General features: G+C 37.0%; 1 protein-coding gene across 5 annotated transcripts in view; it reads right to left on the reverse strand.

Moving 5' to 3' along the window:
* Positions 1-3035: 3035 nt before the first annotated feature.
* LRRC4C (leucine rich repeat containing 4C) overlaps positions 3036-21901 on the reverse strand; it is a 249513-nt gene continuing 230647 nt past the window's right edge. For all 5 annotated transcript variants that reach the window (XM_074909386.1, XM_074909387.1, XM_074909385.1 and 2 more), the window contains one exon: positions 3036-5780. In XM_074909386.1, coding sequence (XP_074765487.1) covers positions 3822-5738 — 1917 coding nt within the window. In that variant the 5' untranslated portion in view covers positions 5739-5780 and the 3' untranslated portion in view covers positions 3036-3821. The remainder of the gene's footprint in view (positions 5781-21901) is intronic.

The raw sequence follows: 21901 nt of genomic DNA on the forward strand, positions 1-21901 counted from the left end.
ATATCTTGAAGATAAGGATAATTTATTTCTTCATTTACTTCTTTTGGTATGAAATTGCAAGGTAGCTCCTGACATTTCATAGACTTTCACCACCTGGACTTGGAAAAAAAGCAAAAATTTTAAAATTTCTGTTCTTAGCTCATGTAAAATCTGGAGTATAAACTTTAGAGAAGGGCGAAAAGGTTGGAAAGATTTTCCATTCTTCTAATTTAAAAGACTATAGTAATGGTCATATCTGACATATAAAAGCCTGTAACAGCTGTTATGAAATATTTTTCACAGGAATATGAAGCTAGTACAACTAAGTACAATATTAATTTAGTTATCTTTTCTCTAATGCTGTTATCAACCTATAATGTCATCAGTGGGGACAGGGAATCTCGAAGCCATTACATGTAATTTTTAACGCATTAGGATATTTTAGCAAAAAATACAATTGCTGTAATAATTTTAATACATTTAGCCCTTTTCAATGCAAAATAAAATGTCCGTCTTGTATGGTGAATTGAATGGAACTCACTTGCTTTGTTTTTCACATGTTATTTTGTTATTTCTGCGTATGGCAAGAGTTGTAAGATTTTATGACAATTCCAGAAAGAAAATACCTTCCACTTTGTATTTATACAGGACAGCAGGAAAATATATTCAAAATCCATCAAATGAACTGAAGAATAATTCATCCTTTCTCAGGATCACTAGAAAGTGATAGCTCATAATCAAGATCACAGGGGTTTTTTTTCACAATTTTTTTACATTACACACCACCTACAATGTGGTCACCTGCAGGAGAAATTTCATTAGAGCTTTCTATCAGTTGTGCTCTGCCATATAGGAGACCCAGGCTTCATTCTTAATGTTGTAGTCTCTGTAATGTGCTGCGTTGGTATGTGATTTGAGCACCAAGGCAAGACAGCACAGCATTCCTCTCACTTCATTGCAGAGCTCAGTTGATAATTTAAACTGTGAAGTTCTCTAACTCTGGTATTTAATTAATCTGCAAAAGTACTGGGTGTTTTACAGAAGTAGGAAGGAGTCAGAAATAATCTCTGTGGTTCCAAGAAGGATAGGGAAGATACTGGGAAAATCATAACTAGTACAGTTTCCATGTAACACATACATACTCACCCAACCAAAGATACCAAAACGCTTTTTCTTTATGCTTATTATGAGCAAGCAGGAATATCCGATTTTTTCGATGAGCCAATAAAGTCAGATTAACTCAGTCAGAATGTATATATTGTTTAAAACAGTCACTGATATTGTTTTGTACTACTCCAAAGAGGAATAAGGATTGTCATTGCCCCATTGTCCCACTCGGCAATAGCTATACCTTTTTTTTTTCTTAACAGCCTCCTATGCACAACCTTTAGGAGCTGGTAAAATCTACCTGTTTATAAAACCATGGTGACCATAAGTGCTTTCATAAATACTGGTTAGAGAGTGGCTGTAGTTTTTTAACATAAACCCATTGATTACAGATGGCTCAGATGTAGGTTTCCTGGAAATATTTTTTCAATTCTCAGATAATCTAACACTGGTCATGGACACAATGTTACTAGCCAGATGGGCAAAGTACAAATAGCTATGTGTAATTGCAGTGTCTCTGTATAGACTCCATCACAATGCTTAAAAGAAATCACCAAAGTGCTCTAATGCACTTCGGAGGAATAGGCAAAGCTAGGAATCACGACTGCAGCATTTTAGATTCAGGTCCATCTTTGTCCTCTATTAAAATTCCCTTAGAGTAGATATTATTTTTCATGTAGTACATCAAAGGATAATGTCTTGCCAAATGTTTCTTTGAGATTATTATAGAACTTTGGGTTTCATTCTGTGTTATACTTATCAGACTCCTTGCAGGGTGTGATTCATCGTTACCTATCTCCACAGTGTCCTCTTTAAATCAGGCCTTCTTACTACAATATTCACTTGCAACCTTGAGAACTGTGCATCCAACAGGAGATATTTACCCCCATAACCCGGCAGAAATTTCTTCTTAAATTTACAGAATAGAAGTATACTGTTCAGTAGACTCTTCGTCCTGCATGCTGTTGCATACTAGAAAGCCCCAGAGTGATTTTGATTAAGAACTAAGAATATTATTTACCTGGCACAGGACCCTGAAAATTCACAGCAGGGGTGGTCAAGGAAGAAAACAGGTGAAAAGACATTCAGAGATGATACATATAAATCTTTTTCCTAACCTAAATCGTCTTAAAATGCTTCTATTCAGTTGCCAGTGCATAAAGTAGTTGAATTTGGCAGAACTTCTACTTGGAAGAACACAGTGTCCTGAAGCTGGTTTTCTTATGCAAAGCTGTCTTTTCAAGCTTTCAGCATACAAGGTATACACCATTCCTACACCAACAAGCTAAATCCAGAGAACGTATATAAATAGAAAGGAAAAGGGTGTATATTTCCTATTGGTAAATGAGTCTGAGTTTAAATTAATGTAAACTGGTTACTCTACAGGGAGTCTAATTGTGATGCAAATTACAGTGACCTATACTTCCCTCTGATTTGTCTGACTTTGTTCTTCCTATTTTTATAAACCTAAATCCTTGGACTTTGTCCTGTGAGCTACTTCGTTAATAGGTTTTTAAAGTTCACTTTGCACATAGGGATACAGCTCTGATTATAGGTATTATAGATAGCTAAACATATTTCATATTTATGTCTAGGAATCCCAGAACAGCTGAACTGGAAACCACTACCTTGGATATAAAGATGAATTTTCTTCTTGACAAAAATAACAGAAAACAGAACAAACTTTTCAGCTTTGTCTAATAAATTCAGTGATAGCTACAACTCCTTGTGAAACTTTTCCTGGCATTGTGAAATACATCTTGCAATATAAATGAGATAATTGAAAACACCATTAGAAGGAATAATCTTAATCTTGCTTTAAAAGTCAGCCAACCTTGTTTGCCATCATACTGCTTACATAAACTAAAATGAAAACTATGCTATTCTTCCATAATGATCCGATATGGTTTAATTATTCTCTCGCAATTGTGTTTTGGACCATCACAGCAGAATATCCTAAGAGTTTTAACCAACTTCTGATGTTTAAAGCCATACTAAAAATGAGCTATATCCAAGTACAGAAAAAACCAATATTTTATTTATAATCTTAGTTTAGTGTTTGAACTACAAATTCTGGTTCTAGAATTGTTTAAAAGATCATGGGGTTTATAGGTTTTCACAAGTAAATTAATTTCTTGGGTTTTGTGTTTTTGTTTTTCTTTTTTACTGTTTTTTCTTCCATTTTTTCACAGAACGGTCCTTTTGGTAAATACAGAGCAAATCATTACATGGAAAGAAAAAGCTTTGCTTGATTGTTTTTCTCACTTGTAAAGTTGCGGTTATTATTCCATTCTCTCTTGAATAATTTCCAAAAGGGCATGAGAAAAAAAAAAAAAAAAAAAAAAGGAGAGAAAAAGTGACAAAATAGACCGAATCTCACCACTAGAATTCACCATAAAAATTCCCAAAGTGTAACAGAATTCTTACAAAATTTCCTAGACCAGTTCTTTCAGGGAATTAAGTTCTCCTATGAAAAATATGGCAAATGGGAATCAGGGTAGGTTGGGGAGGAAAAAGGGAATGAGGAGGGTAAAGAAGTGCAGCAAAAACAGGTTCTGAGGAATACACATAATTTTGTCTGCTTTAGATCACAATAGAATTTTTAATAAATAAATTTCTTTTTCTTTGTAAAGACACTTTTTTGAAACAGTAGATTTAGCCCAGTCATTTGTGTCATTTGTTTTATAAACCATCTTTTTTTGTCCCCACCCCCACCCCATAATGTCATAAATGTTTTAGATTTGAGTCTCTTGTACATTGTCTTTTGAGTTCATTCGGATCAATAACGGTTCATGCACTGAACTGTGTATTGAATTTATTGTGTTAACTGTTGTTGTGTGGTTGAAAGGAGACTTATAAGAGTTATAGTGATTTAGGTGCTCATGCTCTATTGCTGGCATGGGCAAGTGACTCTCTATGGGTGTATCACCTGTAAGCTCATCATCCACATTAATGATCTCTACAGTTCGTGTAGGAGCGTGATGGTTCTGTCGGTGATGCTGTTTCCTCATTTTGTAGAAAATTACCAGCATCACAGCAGCCATGAGAGTGATAGCCACAAAACAACCAATTATGATTTTGGTAGTCTTCATAACCTCATCTATTCCCGGGATCCCGTTGTTTGCGTCCGTCACAGGAATGGTGAACATTTTTTCTGTAGATCTTGTGCTCTGTGGAGTGAGTGAGGTTGTCATGTTAGTGGTCTCCCAGTTGGTAACTGGTGTGGGCCCAACTTGCTCTGTGGTCTGTGCCTCATCCTGAGAAGGTTCCACAGTCTCTACTGTGACGGTTGAAAAGTACGTGTAACCAGGGTTATCCAGGGCAGTCACATTCAGTGTGGCAGAAGCTGTGGTATTCCCGACAGAGTTACTCACCATGCATGTATACAAACCCGTGTCTTGCACAGTTACCTTTGTAAAATTTAATGTGCCGTCACTGAGCACAGCAATCCGAACTCTGTATGCCCCATGCGTCATAACAGATCCGTTTGGAGTAATCCAAGATACAGAGGTCAGGGATGTCGATGCCCGGCATTTCATCTCTGCAGCCATGCCTTCTGTGACGTTGAGGTCTGCTGGTGGCTCCACTATGACTGGAGCATAACACGTGAAGTAATTCAGGTCCAGCTCCCCAATGTACCTTCCTTTTAAACTGGGAGGTGTGTGGCAACGGGCACAGCATGCAGTATTGGAGGGTGCCTTGTCTTTAATCCACCAGCTGAGCCAAAGGATATCACAGTTGCAGTTCCAAGGATTGTGATGCAAGTGGATCCTTTCTAGGCGGAGTGGTGTGAACAGGTCATGAGGCAGTAGCGTTAGATTGTTGTGTGCCAGATTGATCTCTACAAGTGACTGAAGGTTATCAAAAGCATTCCTTTCTATCACTTGAATCTGGGACTGTATCATCCACAATTTCTGAAGATGCATTAACCCTTGGAAAGAACCTGGCCTGATGGCAGTCAGGTGATTCCCAGAAAGATCTAACTCATCCAGTTTTACAAGTGGAGTGAGGTTAGGAATCTCTCGAAGATTGCACATGGCAAGGTTCAAATACCTCAAGTTGGACAGACCTTCAAAGGCACCTTCTGAGATATAGGAAAGCCTTTTCAATTCCCCCAAATCCAGCCTCCGGAGAGAAGGGATTCTGTTAAAAGCATAAGAAGGGATGCTCTCAATGGGGTTATTTCTCAACCACAGTTCCTTCAGTTTTGAAAGGTATACAAAAGCCCCATTTGGGATAGTGGTCAGACGATTATCAAAGAGTTCCAAAGTGTTGAGATTGGCCAGACCATTGAAAGCCCCTATTTCAATTGTTCTGATGTGATTCCTGCTGAGCTGCAGGATTTCTAGGTGCCTCAGATGCTTGAAGCTATTAACTTTAATGATTTGGATCTGGTTCTCATGGAGATTGAGCAACCGGGTGTTGGTGGAGATGCCGTCTGGCACGTCTCTCAGATTTTTCCGAACACAAATCACTTTACTAAACTGATTGCTGCAGGAGCAGACAGAAGGGCAAGTTTGAGCCCTCACTAGACCAGCCACCACAAGAAGCTGAAGAGCCAACAGCACCACAAGCAGGGGGTCAAATAGGGCCCTGTTAAACCTAGGACCTATCATTATCTGCTGTGGATGTAAGGTCATCTTGTTCAACATTCATAATTTATTTGGTGTTGGTCCTTCTGGAGTTTGAATAGCCTGAAAGAAAGAAAGAAGGGAGAAGGAGAACATTAATCTCAAACAGTGAAGTGTGCTTTCTAAATAAAGACTTCTCAAGTCCTTTCAATCAACTCTACCAATTTCACGAAACTCTATAGAAAGAATAGCCATAGAAATTCTAACATTTTGTTTCCTGTACAGCTATGTATGTGAGCTGTAATTGGCAATGAGATAAGAAAAAATCAGACGCTAGCTTTTCCTGCTTACTCCAATAGGTAACTCATGTAGCTGGATGGCAGATAAATTCAACCACAGTGGATACCTAAAAGAAATGTTCTAACTCAGGGGGAGAGTTGAAAGAAGTGACAAGGGACTCAAAATCCAAAAATAAGATAGGAATCATCCTAATATTCAAGGTGTTAACCTTCTTGACATAAGACAAGGCAACAGATAATATGAAGAGCAAGTGGAGACTCCTGTTTTATATGGGTGAATATCTTTGTCTATACAAATGTGATTCCTGCATTGGAGCTTAACTAGGAATAAAGCCTTTAATACTGAACATAGCAGGTCATGCAAATGTGAGGGCAAGATCTTGCCTATTTCAAATTAAAAAAAAAAAAAACAAAAAAACAAAAAAAAAAACACAAAAAAAAAAAAAAAAAAACAACAAAAGAAACATGCTGAGCATCAATTCTTCCCTACCGTTAAACAGCATCATCCAATTTCATGATATTTCCTCCTCAACTCTTTTGTTTGGCACCAGCAGCAGAGAAACACTCATTAGTAAATGTGTGCTGAACACAGAAATAAGAATAACCATTTAAATGATGAAAAATATCTCTGTAGCTTCAGGGTTGGCAGTTTCATTGGCACCTCTTTAAAAATCCTACAGATCTTACTGTAAGGGGAAAAAAGACCTTTACACTATAAATGATCATTACCATTTTAGGAATTTCAGTACTGATTCATTTGTGGTAGTTCTTAAAGCCCCCAGCCCTCAGTTCATTTTCAATCTGCTCAGCACAAGGTCCCTGTGTTGTAGAGATTAATGAAATTTCCTATAAATCAGCCAAAAGTGAGGTCTTATAAATTACAGCAAGCTTAAAGCATATTTATAACCTAGAGCACCCAGATGCATAATACATGTATTCAGTAAAACAAAATACTATGAGGCAATGGTTTTCCACTCCAGGCTCGGAATTGTTTCATTTTGTATAAAAAAAGCTATCTTTCTTGAAAAAAAAATACAGGAAAAAATATATTAACTTGTGTCTCACAATAATTCATTTAATGAAAGATGCTTTTCTAATTATATATTCAGACAATGATAATTCTGAAAATTCATTTCTGCATTTTTTAAAAACTTGTTATAATGGTTCAGAGGTAGCAAGTATTCTCATCTCACTTTTAATAATTTACTGCAGAGAAAGCCATTATAATGGTTAAAAACCTGTGAATGGGAATTGGAAAATCTAGGCTGTATCTATTTGATCTGCTCTGTAAGTGTTATTTATAAAACATCATTCTTGTTATGAAAGATTCATGAAATTAATGTGTTTTGCAACCTTGAGCAAGTCACACAACTTCTCTCTCTGTGGCTTACATTTCTGTCATATGGCTCTGGAGACCCTGTGGTTAGATGTTACTGCTCCCACCTCTTCATCCCCTTCCTTTGCCAACAACTGTGCTGCTGAACATCAGCTTCATGGGTTTAGGACAATTACTGGACTAGACGAGGGGCAGCTGCTGTACACTCCTTCCTTTTTACTGCAGGCTTACAAGGTCACTTATCTCTTCAGAGATGCTGAACACAATATATGGAGAAACACTCTCAAACTAATCACTAAAATTCAAGCTCCCTTACATCAAAAATCCAACTGTAGCAAAACTACCTGCAAAAAGGGGATGAAAAGGACCTGGTTCCCATCCTTTTTGCACTATCATGAAGAAGAATCTGCCCAATGTGGTCAAAAAAATTATATTAATGAATCTAATACCAATTTCAGGCTCTGTTTCATGATCCATGAATTTTGCTGTTGATAGTAATTAACCATCTTCTGTGATAGTTAATGTGTTTGTTTTAGCATTTTTGCCTGTCACTAGTTGGTTTTTTTTTTTTTAGTCAGTAGATTTGTCTTTCCTTTCTTATTTTTTAAATTCTTCTAAAACTTATCCTCCAAGGACTTGGACTGAACAATGAATGTCATTAACAAGTAATAAAACAGCTACAGAAACACACTACACCAAAAATTTTACCATTGCACTGATGTGATGTTATTGTCTTCACTGGAACTGAGATAACAACTCAGCCCCCTATGTCCAGCTTCAGAGCTGCCTCTTATCCTGTATCTTTAACATATAAGTACTCTGACATTTCTCTGGAACATTTTCTGGGAGTCATGAGAGAAAATCTTAGCTTCTGTAGCAGCATTTGATTTAACTTCGGATTTATTTACATTCCTAAAATTTTTCCCTCTTCTTTGGTAATACAAGAAGTAAAATGCAGTGTTTAGCATAAAAAGCACACTAACTGGGCTTGGTGCTGCAAGTACAGGGGAGCTGATGATTCAAAAAAGTCACCATGACCAGCAGAAGATAATGCTAGGCGATGCCTTGCAGCTGGTGAGCTTTTTGTGAGGCTAACATACTGCAGTGAAATTCCTAGTGGCAGTAAGAACGTATTAAGAAGGTCCTTTCCTTTGTACTAGTGGTTTTCCACAACTCAGAGCTTAAGTATTCAGGAAGTCTTGATGCAGTCATTTCACATAAGGGTAACTTTAAATCATAAATACTCTGGAAATACTCCGAAAAAAAAAATTAGCCAGCACAAAACCACAGTGGAAAATTCACTTAAAGCCTTGAAGAACATTATGGAAATATTTGAATGGGCTTTACATAAAGATCCATCTGGAACTCTGTACAGTAATTTGCTATTCAGTGTCTGTCTATTATGCTAGAGACACATGAAGGTTTAGCTTTATAAATCTACACATGGAACACCGACCATCAACCAGATTCTTTAGTCTTTGTTGACAACTCTTTGTCTTCTAAGCAATTTTTTTTCCCTTCGTTTTTCTAATACCAAAATATCAACTCTATGGTCAATTCAATAGCACTAGTGCCCTCTGCTGCATAGATTTAAAATGTAGTTTAAAATGCTAAGAATTTCCTTACTGCACAGTGAATGCCCTAGACACCGTACAATTATTAAATGTGTTTCCAAACATGACTTAAAGTCTGTCTGTGGCATTGCTCTAATTACCAAAGTATATATCATCTGTCATTTAATACAGTAAAGTATATTCTCTTTATAGCCATGGAGACATATACATATACAAATACATATACATACACATATACAGATATGGAGAGTTATTTGTTTTGTTTTCTATTTCCAGAGAACTCAGACAATCTTTTTACAAATTGACATTTGCTATGCATGCCTCTCTATAGCTTATCTGGTACTTAATCTTGATCAACTACACATTTTCCTTTGAGTGAAAAACACTGCCCTCTTAAGATCTGATGCAGCAAATGAAGTAAGGAATGACAATGCTAATCCACCTCTGCAGATATGCACAGTGCAGGTTTCCTTAGGGACAACTTGAAGGATGCAGTAGTTATGCTATTGAAAGGTAACTCTGCCAAGCATGCATGCAGAGATGTCTTCCTTATGAGCGTTGTAATGGAATCCTCAATTCATTTTCCTATTTTTTTGTAATTAGGTTTTAGGCCTGATGTGCTTTGATCTCTCCTTGTTATTTTACCTGGAGAAAATGACCATACTTACTCTGATCACTGAAGAATTTTCCTGTAATGGTGGGCTTTGATTGCAAAAGAGAACTTCTACACTATTCCCAAAGATCTGCCTAATGAGGTATGGCAGGTGGAAAAGATTTTTTCCGAAGCTCCAGTGACCCTTAGCTGGATCACTGGCAGTTGAGTTGCTGCTGGCAACTCAGCTTTCTGTCTAGTCTGTGGGTCTATGAGTAACTGTCTCAGTAGTGGAGCTTTGCAGTGCAAAGGCCATGGCTTTATCCCAATATATGGTTTATGATACAGTATGATCTAACACACTTTGGTTGGTGCTGTACATCTGCCATGAAAGATGAGATGTGATGTTACATGTCACTGCATTGAAAATATAGACAGAATTTATCAGATATCAGGTGATTAAACTATCACAGTAAAATTAAATCATCACAAGTACATCACTGTTAAATCTCAACTAAAGCACAGTTAAATCATCACAACTCTCTCTCAGCCATGTGCCAGAAAATTTCAGGATGAAGAGCACGCAGATCACTTTTTACAACTTTTTTCAGGTTGACAAATATGTGGATGCATTCAGAAAAAGCACCTTTGCTTCACTTTATATTTGGTATGCTGTACATCACATCCTTTTAAGAGGTTTTAGAGAGAAAAACCCTTTGCAAAGATAACTGCATTTTTTAGTAAACAAGGCACTCTACAGTTGCACATTAAATGGCAGATTTCCAAATCTATGAAGAGGAGCTAGGTGCGTCGAGCGGCTAATTATGCTGGGAAGTCTCTTCTGGTAGTATCAGCATCAGAGAATTGAAAAGAGTTTCTGTATGGAACAGAGCATGGTGTACAGCAATAAAAATAGGTCTAAATCCCAGGATGACCTTATGCAGAAGTGACTCTTTTGACTCTCTTTTCAGGAACTCTGAATGCTCTCAGGGCCTGAGACTGACTCCCTTTTGGCAGCGGTGCCAGCAGAGGAAGCCAAGGGAATTTCAGCGTAGATACCAGGAGACAAGCACGCAATATGTTTTAGCTTCACTAAATAGTGAAACACATGAGGGTAAACCCTTGTCCCAGAACAGAGACTGAACTGTGGGCAGGGAGCTCCACCGGGGTCAGAAATCCTCCACCAACATCTGCTCCGCAAATGCTCCTGTGGCCTCTGATGCGTGTCCCCATATGGCTGTGAAGGCTTGGGCTGATGGAACCACGTTGCCAGGGATTCACTCACCATACCCTCTTGCTCCACACCCTGTCTTTTCTGCCCTAAATTTCCCTCCCACCTGGCTGAAGCCCTGAGGACTAGGGCTTTTAGTTCAAGAGGAGTACAAACACTCTGCGTGCTGTTCCCTGCCCATGTACAGTACAATGACACCATTATTTTTCTCCATTGAATGTCTTTGCCACCAGCAAAGGAACACAGGCTATGTTCTTAATAGAGAAATAATCATCATGCAAAATCAGTAAACTGTGTTACAGTATATCTCATACCTTTCTCTTCCCAATCCTTTTTTTTTTTTTTTTTTTCCTCATGGATTGCCTCCTGTCTGTGGTGTTTGGGGTTTTTTAAACAGACTGTTTTACAGTGAAAACCCATCACTGCCACTACATGTCTGTGTATCTTTTCCTCCATTCTTAAAAATCAGGTTTCCCTTTTCATTGCTGTAGGACTTTAGAAGTCTCAACAACAGTTTAGGGAGCCATTGCAATAATGCCTAAAAACCTGGGAGATTTCAAAGCCCAGCAGCTTTTATCTATTTGGTTTTTATTTTATTTTTAGTTAAATACAGTGGAGGCCAAAGAGGGCTAGATAGGCAGCCCTGCAATGCAAACTGATTAACCATGAGACCAGATAAATCAAAACACTCACGATGCAAATTATTCTCCTCTTTGCATGTTTCATTGTTTTGCTCTGGGACATAGTCGAAATTTTCTTTGGCCCCTTGAAGCATGTAAGTATAGGAGGCAGCATGGTTGTTGCTGTACCACAGATACTTGGTTCTCTTCTGTAAGTCCTTTAAGACTCAGCTGAGTCACTAAGACACTGACCTGAAAGACCTAAATGTGATTGGACATACTCAATCCTCCTGAATCACCATTGATTTCAAGTGAGTTCAATCAAGGATGAGTTTGACCCAGTCTGGCTTTTTTCTTCTTTTCTTTCATTTTGTAGTACAGAAAACAGCTTTATTTCATACCCCTCATTTTCCAGCCTGATTTCGTGTTTCCTCTCTCTTGTCTCCTTATGGTTTAAAATTTTCTCCTTACAGAAATGAACATGAAACAGACATTTTAAAAATGAGAATTTTAGTGTGCATCGGTCCAGGCAAAAATATTTGCATTGTAGCTGAAAATTAAGAGATTTCACAGTGTTTTACATTATATCAGTTCGGTCTGTCCCTTTACTTATAAATATTCTTTTACTCCCAAGAATCATTTGAATTTTGTATCCTCAGTACAACTCATAACATTTCCTAATTTTATAGGAAAATCATAGGAAGCTTCAGACAACACGTAATGGATATATCTTTAGGACTTACATACTTATTTATTAGGAGGAATTATTTGGCTTCTTTATCGACCTTTACCTGGATGTCACCCAAAGGGTGAAGAGGACAGAACAGTCCTAATCCCTCTGTTCAGACTGCTCACAGTGGTATGAATAGGAGCAGTCTACGAACTATTCATGATGAACTAACTTAAATTCTTTCATAAAAGCCGCCACAATACAGCTTGGTACTCGTCCACCCAAGAAACATTCTAGAAATTTAATTGGAATTAACTCTTAAAGTGGGTTAATTATATTGCATTAAATCTTTGTGTGGACACTCTTATTTAGAATTTAATTTAAGCTAAATTGAATCAAGGCCACTGTAATTTCAATTAAGAGTGTCCATAAAAGAATTTAATGTAGTTTAGCTAGTCCCCTTTCAAAGTTAATTTGGATTCATTTTCTTGATACCCCATGTAGACATTAGGAATTTTTGTTCTGTATTGACTTGGGCTCAATTCAAACCAATTACACAAAGGTAGAAAGGTTTCCTACCCCATCACTTGGGTTATTCAAGTCCCATTTGGCTTTCGCAAATCACTGTGTGAAGTTAAGTTGATAAAACAAAGTTTCTCTGAATGTTTTTTGTTTGGTTCATCTTCTATATTTTTCTGGCCAGATATCTATATAGGGGGAAACAGGCAACTGTATAGCAGAAATTTTACAAAATTCCTGATAAAAAAATTCTCTTAATTACAGCAGCATATCACTACATGCCATGTAATAACCAGAATATGAGGGGAAGTCACACAGACACATTCAGGATTTCACTATTTTATGCCAGAAATACCTCAGTGAGCAAAAATTAAACATCAGGGTATTTATAACTATTGAAAAGAAGCTTTCTTTAGCCTTTTTTTCATTTATTACCAAAACAAAATCACAGATCCCCATTCAGAAGACATCTGTGAACCACAGCAAAATTAGCACAAAACCAACCTTTCATAAAAAAAATTATATGATATGCTAAAGCACTGCTCCAAAACGATGCAATTTTCACTCCTGTCACACTGGGGTCATTATTTTGAAACACTGTAGTATTTCTTTGTTTTTAGCAGACTAGTAGTGATTTAAGACAACATCTAAATGTACTACAGTGATACTTCATTTCAAACAAACTAGTTTTGGTCTGGTAGAATATTATCAATTTTTTTACATGGAAGCATTAAGTTGTATAAATTAACATCCTTTTCAACAACATACTACAGGATTTCAAACTAGCAGGCAAAAATCTGCAGGTTAAGTATATGAAATATTAAAACGTTGTATCTTTTAAAAGATGAAAAGGGGGAAAAAAAAAAAAAAAGTGCGAGGCTGACAGAATTCAAGATGTTAGCTCTGATTCCTTCCAAAATTTTCTCCCTACTCACAAACTATAAAAACCTATGTAGGAAATGTCAGACCACCACATAGTCTAAGAATGCATATACAAATGTAGCCAAAACAATCAAGAGTAACCAAAAAATTTGACAATTAGAGTATATACTTGCCCTTAATAAAGTTTCATCCTAAACCTAGAAAACTGAAGTCTCGTTTTTAACGCCCATAACATCCCTTCCTAAATTACAATATGTGCATTTTTCTACTGAATGTGTTAATGCTGAATATTCTTGTTACCCATACAAATCCTTTGAGCCTTGCTGAGCTCTTGACCTCAGTAGGTAATATAAACTAGAAGACAGAAATATTGAAGTTTGATGAACATATACAGTTGTGGATCAGTAGCAGTTTCTATACGTTGTCAACAAAGATGTTCTGGTAAAATTTGAAGACATTTAGAAAGATCTTAAGATTGTTTTGAGATTAGTGAACGAGGGGATTGTTCATTTCAGTGGCATAAAAAATCGAGTTTGTGCCTTAAGAAGTGCAGTTTTTCCAAATGCACTTTGTGATATGTAAAACAGAGTAGACTGAGGGATGAAAGGGAATTTCATTAAAGCAGCCATGCAAAATCTGCACCAATGCTTTTTGGGGTATGAATTAAACTAGGTATCTGCCTAAATACTTCTATGCCATCATGCTGTGTCAAGAAAGGCGTTTTCCTTTTTTAAGGTCTGAATATCGTTGATGTTCAGTTGGAGAAGTGCTTGATAGGTATTTCATAACCTTGGTAACTATAGGCTGTATTGCTAGCATGCACTATTCTAAAATACCTTCTGGGAGAAACATACCCAGCTAATAACACACTAAAGCACCACAGTCCATTTTGCATCATTGCATTTGTAGTGGCTAACTGAGTCTAAATTACTCCCTCATTCTGTTAATAAACAAAGAGACAAAGAGAAATAAAGACATAAGATAAAAAGTTAAGGCTACAAATAACCTCAAGTCTGGCAAATGGTGGCTAAATTCTTGGCCTTAGTAACTATGGAAACCCCTTAAGGTAAGAGTGGAACACAGGCACTTTGTGGTCTGCAATTTACAAGCTGTTTATTTAATTATGAAAGAATACGAAACTGTTAGGGGCAATGCAATTATCGTACTGTGATAGTGTTTTGAGATAAAAAATAGGTACAGAGAAACATAAGTTAAATTTTTGGAAGATTACTTGTTTTAGGACTTTTATAAAACTACAACACATTATTTTTACTGAGATTTGTGATTTATTTTTTTCTTCAAAAGGGTGTGGGGAGACAGAATTAGTGATACGACATTTTGCCATCATATCCCTCAGTAGATTCATAGTAATTATGTCCATTCTATGCCTCATGAACAAAACCAAGGTCAGGGTGTATTTCAATTAAACTCTAGGTGTTACCAAAGTGCAGCACAGCCAGAATAGCAAGCAGATTATTACCAGATCTATCACTGCTGGGCAATGAATAGGTCACAGGTGCTCTTGCATACAGTATTTGTACACCTTTAAATATTACAAGTGGGAAAATGTTTCGGTTCAATTTAGCAGGCAGCTAGTGAAATAAAATTAAGAGTGAAACTATGTGATGACTCAGGGGGACTATAACAACTACTTACAAGTATTTTCCCGGATCTGAACAACAAACTTTGACCTGATACTTCTGTTGTTGGGAGTTACATGAACATAGAGGCCCTAGGGCCCTTTGTATACAATGGGAGTTTTGGCAACAACACGTCCTTGTTTGGATCGCCTTAATAAGACGTCAAATATAAACACATCCCCTCGCAAGGCCTCTGCAAAGGAGACAAGTAATATTATTCTAGTTTATAGCTGAAGAAACTGAGACGACAATGGATTAAATCAGTTGGCCAAATTTAGCATGTGTCTACACATTTTGCAAACATGATCTTTACACTCCACGCGGACTAGGTGCAACGTGTATTGCTCCACATGACAGCCAGGTAACAACCATTATCTTGTTGTTGACCCCAAGCTAATGTGCCTCACAGCACTGCTTCAGCCTGGCCCTAAGAGCGCAAAGACAAAGTCTGCATCCGAGTGGAGCATGGGTGGGTATGGCTCACAGCAGTCCCCAAGAGTCCAGGCGGATATGCTATAATGAAAGGTGTCAGTAGCAGAGGCAGGACAGGGACCCGGGACTCCTGACTCACATTTCCACTTGAATGTGGACTTTATGTACATACTAAAGGTGTGATCATCAAGTTTCAGAAGACCAACATGCCACGACATTTAAAATTGAATTTGATTAAATATTAGAAAATGTTCTGTCCTATTCTACAGATTCCTGTATTATGCTTCTTATCACAGTATTTGTACACCTTTCAGAAATGCTTTATACCTCCTAAATTTGTCATTTCATCTGTGTATTCTTTCCCTCGTTCCTTCTCCTACAGGACTGTATTCAGATGCTCTTCTGGTTTGGTAGGTATTATCAAGTATCTGTGACAAGATGGCAAGTTTGAAGAAGTACACCGTGAATTTGAAATTACAATTTATGATGCTTGCTGTGCTTTTTCTTCTTGAAACTCATTGGACATCTCATGAGATGTCTTTCTTTCTTCTACCCAAAGAACAGGCCACAGACACCCATTGGTATGGATCACCTGGGACCCAGTCCAATCCTTCCTACAATGTGAATGGGCAGGGACTCCTGGGGACATACTGTCACCTTTTTCCTGTGAACTGTTCTCAAAGCTTCTTCTTGGCAAGGCTCTCCAATATGATCTTTCTGATCCTTTGCCATAGGAAAGCTTTCACGTAAACCTCATGTCAGACAGGGTCTTGGCAAGACCTGAACTGATTTTTAAATATAAATGTTTAAAACAACCTGAAAGAAAATTCCTGCCATAGAACTGTACAAGTGGCAAAATGTGACATTTCAAATTCATTATCATTTGGGGCTACCCAACTAGGAAGATGTAAATCACCTGAAAAAGAGCACCAGTTCGCATTCAGGGAACCTTGCTCACTAGCTGAAGAAGGAAAGGGAAGAGGGTAATAGTTAAGAAGTTCATAACCGTTTCACATGCAACTAGGCAAAATATCTTCTGACACCACTGCATCAGTCCAGGATAACATGAACTCCAGCTTTCCCATCTGCAATAACCATATCCTCCCAGATGCCACAATCATCTGTACCTGACCCAGTAAAGGACTGATGCTGTTTCATTGACCACATCACTTTTGAAAGATGGTATGCTCCAAAACATGTTTCACTCTAAAGTGACTAGGTACTAATGTTTTAATTACTAAATGCCAATAATGAGTGCATTAACCCCTGAATATGTTTGTATAAAGCATAGTCATAAGGTCACATATGTATATATAATTCAATATATATATATTTGAATTTTACCTTAACAGGTAAAAACCACCCTTTCCCTTGACAGCTTAGTCAAGCACTAGAAGCAACACTAAAGAGCCATAACTAAGTCAAATTTTATAACTCTGTCATCTACTTTGAACATTGTAAAAAAATAATCATTTTTACTTAGCCTGTTTTATTCAAATGTTAAATTAATTCTGAATTACTGTTAACTGTTAATACGAGTACATTCTATTTCCATTTGCACTACCACAATCCCATACCATCCATGCCAATGTGCTTTCTTGGGGTATACAAAACATCGTGAATATCTTCACAGAATATACGGACTGATTCAAGAACTGATAATTTAGATCTGCCTGGAAAATTTATCATTAACAAAGAAAGTTTTGAATGCAGCTTGGTGAAAATCAAAATCTGCAAAAAAGTTTGTGAGAAACAGTAGTAAATTACATAATTTATTCTCTTTCTGTCCATGGATCTATAAATCCAAGAATCATAAATGGTAAAGATAGAGATGACATTATCTCTCTGAAACTTTACACAGCTGTAAGTGTTACAGAGAAAATGAATAGATTACTTTATATTTTTGCACAGACATGGTTTTTAAATTAATGAATATACATTTATGCAACGTATAATCTCAATGTAGGTTGCTTATAGCCTGCTTATTGAAATCACTGGCCAAATTCAAAGTATTATTATTGATTTATTACATCAAAAATTCATATCAGATGTAGAAAAGCTGGCATTTACTTCTTTAGCAAATGATCACTTTCACTGAAGTGCTGTTATTTGCTTCAAGTTAACCAGCGGGACGCAACGCCCAGTATCAGCAGTGCTGCCTGCTTGTTCAGCTGTTCAGACTCTGAAGTGCTGATACATTATTCTATGTCCAGAAGACCACCACAGACTTCCAGTTTTAACTAGATCCATGAGAGAAAATCGTGGGTAAAAATTGATTTCCACAGAAACCAATGGGAGTTTTTGTCTTCGATTTTGGTGGAGTCAGGACTCCATCTCACATGGCAAAAAGAATTTGCTATAAGAGCCAACTGCAGGTTATTGCTGATGTAAGCACTAGGCCTTTGATACCATTATTTTAGGATAGCATTCTGAGAGATGGAAATTTATGTTTTCATTTAATTAAAACTGTCACATAACATAAAAGGAAAAGTAGTAACTGAGACAGTTAAAAAGAGAGAGTTTGTGTATGTGAAAGCATGCTATGAAACAGAAGTAATGCAATATTTTAAAATGTCAAGGTATTAACGTATTGGATTCTTAAAAGATTCCAAGAAATTACTCTGTTACTTTAAAAATGTATAGCAAGAGCGTGAATTCCAGGCTCAAAACAAATGTGAAAATTATCTGTCCAAAGCAGAATAAATTTGATAGCTGATGTTATTGAAGGATATAAATATGCCTGTTTGCAGTAAAGCTTTCCATTACTATGCTGACTTGTATAACAATACAAATGTATTTATCACAGACAGCAGTGATACCACCTATTATTAAGGATGTCCAACATCTGCCATTATGAAAAGCTGTTTACAGTTTCTTACAACTTCGTAAAATTTTAACCATTTACAGATTAAACATTCCACGCTAGCAATATGCTTACAGTGTAGTCACTGAAAGTTGTACAGACACACTCAAAGCAGCTTTAAGGCAGCTGTCATACCTTATGGTAAGAAATAGTTACAAAGAAAGGAGAACATTACTGATAAAAGCCCAAGTGCTGAATTCAGGTTGGTTTTTTTCATTCTGTACATTGAAAGGCACAGCGTTACTAGGGGAAAAAATATGATCTGGTCGTGTTGTTGGTCTTTGATTTCATGGTCATGATCTGGTCATGACAGTCTCAAAACACAAAGCAGCCAATGAAGCTTCCATTCAAATACATGTTTTTATGCATGCATAGGTATACCTAATACCTATTTGTAAAATACATTTCAGCAGTATTTCGGGAAAAAAAAAATTGTTTCTTATCAGGAAAATATTTTTCAAATTTTTTAATTCTGACTATTGTTCCAGTTTGAGCACATTAAAAATGTAGTTGAATGACAAAAGCGCTGATGTGTCCAAATCTCTCTGGCTGAGAACTATTTCCCAGATTCTTATCTATACTCATTATTCCAGTGTGATGCATGAGGATAAGTACTTTCAGGCGGTCATTAGCAGGGGGCCATGTAAGCACTTCAAGTGGACAAACACTTTGATAAGGCAGTCCCATGAAGTATGTATCTGAAGACTTTTGGCAACATTTGGCTCTTTCTTACCAGAATATTCCACACCAGCTCCATGTGGTTCTGGGCTGCTGAGAACAATGACAAATGTGTTAATGTGGCATTTAAACACTGACACTGTGTAATATACACATCCCCCGCACTGCTCTGCTTTGCAGACCTATATCACATAGTGGACTGTTCAGTCTGGAAGATTACATAATTAATTGTAGAGTAGATTTTGCTATTTCCTGATATTTCTAGCTATGTCCACCTGTGCAAGCATGTACCAAGCTGTCAACATCTGCCCTTGATCTGCAAGAATGATTTTAAAACCTGGGTTCAAGCATCTTGGGAAAAAAACCCCCTTCATTTCTTTATTCATATTGCCGTCCATATGCTCAATATTTAGGAAAGCTCAGGAAGTGATGAGATGTAATAACAGCAGCTAGAACCAGCTAAGACTACAGGGAGTTATGTCTCACATTCTTCGCACAGAAGCACAGAGACCTGCTTTACTAGACATGATTTCTGGACTGGGATCTAAATCTCAGACGGATTTCACAGTAGACAGGAGAGCTGTTGGGTATCAGAGATAAGGAGCATGCACAAATTTAAGAACTTCCTGTAGTACTGCAGCCATAGGTCTAAACCTAAGCTATCACTATCAGGGAGGGGGTGATGGAAAACCCAAGTCTTTTAAATGTGAACTCCTCTATGGCTCTGAGGAGGAAAAAAAAAACCAAACATATATACATAGCACATCCCTGTGGCTTCTTTTCTTTGTAAGTCTTTCGGTTCCAGAAGTGTGAAGGCAATCTTTTTCTCTGTAATTCTACAGAAACAGGCTGAATTTAGTCTAGTTCTCAGATGGAATAAACTGTCATTGCTCCATTCAAGTTAATGAAACCAGAATGATTTTTATTCCAGCTGAAGTTTGTGATCCTTGTTACCGTCTAAACTACACTGATCCATTCTTGAGAAATATCAGGAGGTTCAGATAGCCAATTGCTATGAAAATGCAGCTTTTATAAAATAGGCTTCAAACAGTAAAGCAAAGACAAACGTTTTTGTTTTAACTATGTAATAAAGAAGATCTCTCCTGATTGCTGAAACGCTGAATGAAAGGTAATCGTACGTTACGAATGGATTTAGTTTTAGTTCTTAAAAAAAACCCTTTCCTTTTTCTGAATAATGAATTATCTCCTTTCTTTTTCTCTTTTTTTCTTCCTTAGTACCACGAAATACAGGGTTGTAATGGTAGTTATGAAATAAAACCAGCAGACATACCCCACGATGAATGAAGAGAGCTCCTTATCTCCAACCTTTATAATATGTTACGCCTGATGTACATGGGATACAGGAGATTTTACACTGACTAATAGATGGTAATAGCGTACAGTTATATACTGGCTTTTATCTAGAAGTTTCCCTGTGAGCTTTAAATCCTACATTGACAAACAACATATATATATATATATATATATACATATATATATGTATGTATCAGTATTACCTTATTCTCCACTGAAATCTAGCTATTTCAGGAAAGAAACATAGCAGATATTTTACAGTTTACCATGTTATATCGAGAAATACGGAAGACTGCTATCTTCACTGATATTGAAGGCAAACATTAGAAATGTGGGGTATATCTATGCTCAAATTTGATGTACAACAATTAGGGCAAACTTCCCTACTCTTTCAGAAAGTGCATTTTCAAAAGAAGGCTTGCTCCAAGTAGAGTCGATTTCTCATTCACTTGTATCATGTTGGATCACTGTTTCTGTCAGAACAGCACCAAAGCACTAATGCTGGATTATCTTGAAAGAACAATCTGCTTTTATGGAATTGCTAAAATAGGTTCTTGCAACCCTGACTTGTTCAGCAGCTACAACGGATCTTTTTCAGGACAGACTGAAAGTTCGGCATGCAATGTGAGCAGACTTGTACTTCGCATCCTTTAGTCAACAGTAACATATGCATACTGATAATCCATCAGTATTAGTAGAAGCATGTGGTAGACAGTCTCTCTTATCGCTGACATTCGCCTTTAGTGAGCCAGGGAGGGCGTGAGAGAGTACTCGGAAAGAGTAAGCCATGAATTATTTTACCTCTTCTTAAAAGTGAAGACAAATACCGAAAGAGAGTAGCCATCATTTGGTGGGATCTACAAACATTCAGTATCTACTCTTTAGACTGCCTTCAGCAACTGCTGCTTCTTTGCTTACTTAAAAGAGGTAACAAATTAATGTTCAGCGGCAAATACTAGGATTTAATGTCCTCTCTGTAGGTAACCACAAGAACAAGAAAGCAAAGCTGTATCCAAATCTCACCATAATTCTTTACAGATGTTTAAGGGGGGGAGCTCCACAAAGCAGCCCAGCAATGTAACCTGCAAGACTGCAGTATACTGCAGTCAGCAAAACAACCTTAATAGTTTCTCCTTAATGTATAAAAGTAGCATAGCAAGACACCTTTCAATTTAATTAAGGGTCTGCCAGGAACTTACAAACTTCATTTGTCCTTCTTAAAGAGTACTAAATCCTCTTTTTAAGATTTCATTTACCTGCAGTCTGGTATCCAAGTTGTCAGCAATATTTTTCTCCTTATGTATAGTACAACTTGCTAAGTCATTTTAAAATTATACAGCAGCAAAAAGAACATGTTTTTTTCTTTTAATGGTTTGGGGTGTTTTTCTTCTCAGCAGGATCCCTCACATTTATACTAAATACAGCTTCATTTTTCAAAATGAAATTTAACAAGCAGTACTTAAGAGTGAGAAAGGCACTTACTAGACTGTATTCAATTGCTCTTCACTGCTACTCTTTATCTCCCAATTTTTACCAAAAAGCAAAGTAAGAATATACTAGGGAGTGAGAGGAATAATTTAATTAGTGATTGCAG

Source organism: Athene noctua, chromosome 6 (assembly GCF_965140245.1).
Source record: "Athene noctua chromosome 6, bAthNoc1.hap1.1, whole genome shotgun sequence".
NCBI classification, from domain to species: Eukaryota; Metazoa; Chordata; class Aves; order Strigiformes; family Strigidae; genus Athene; species Athene noctua.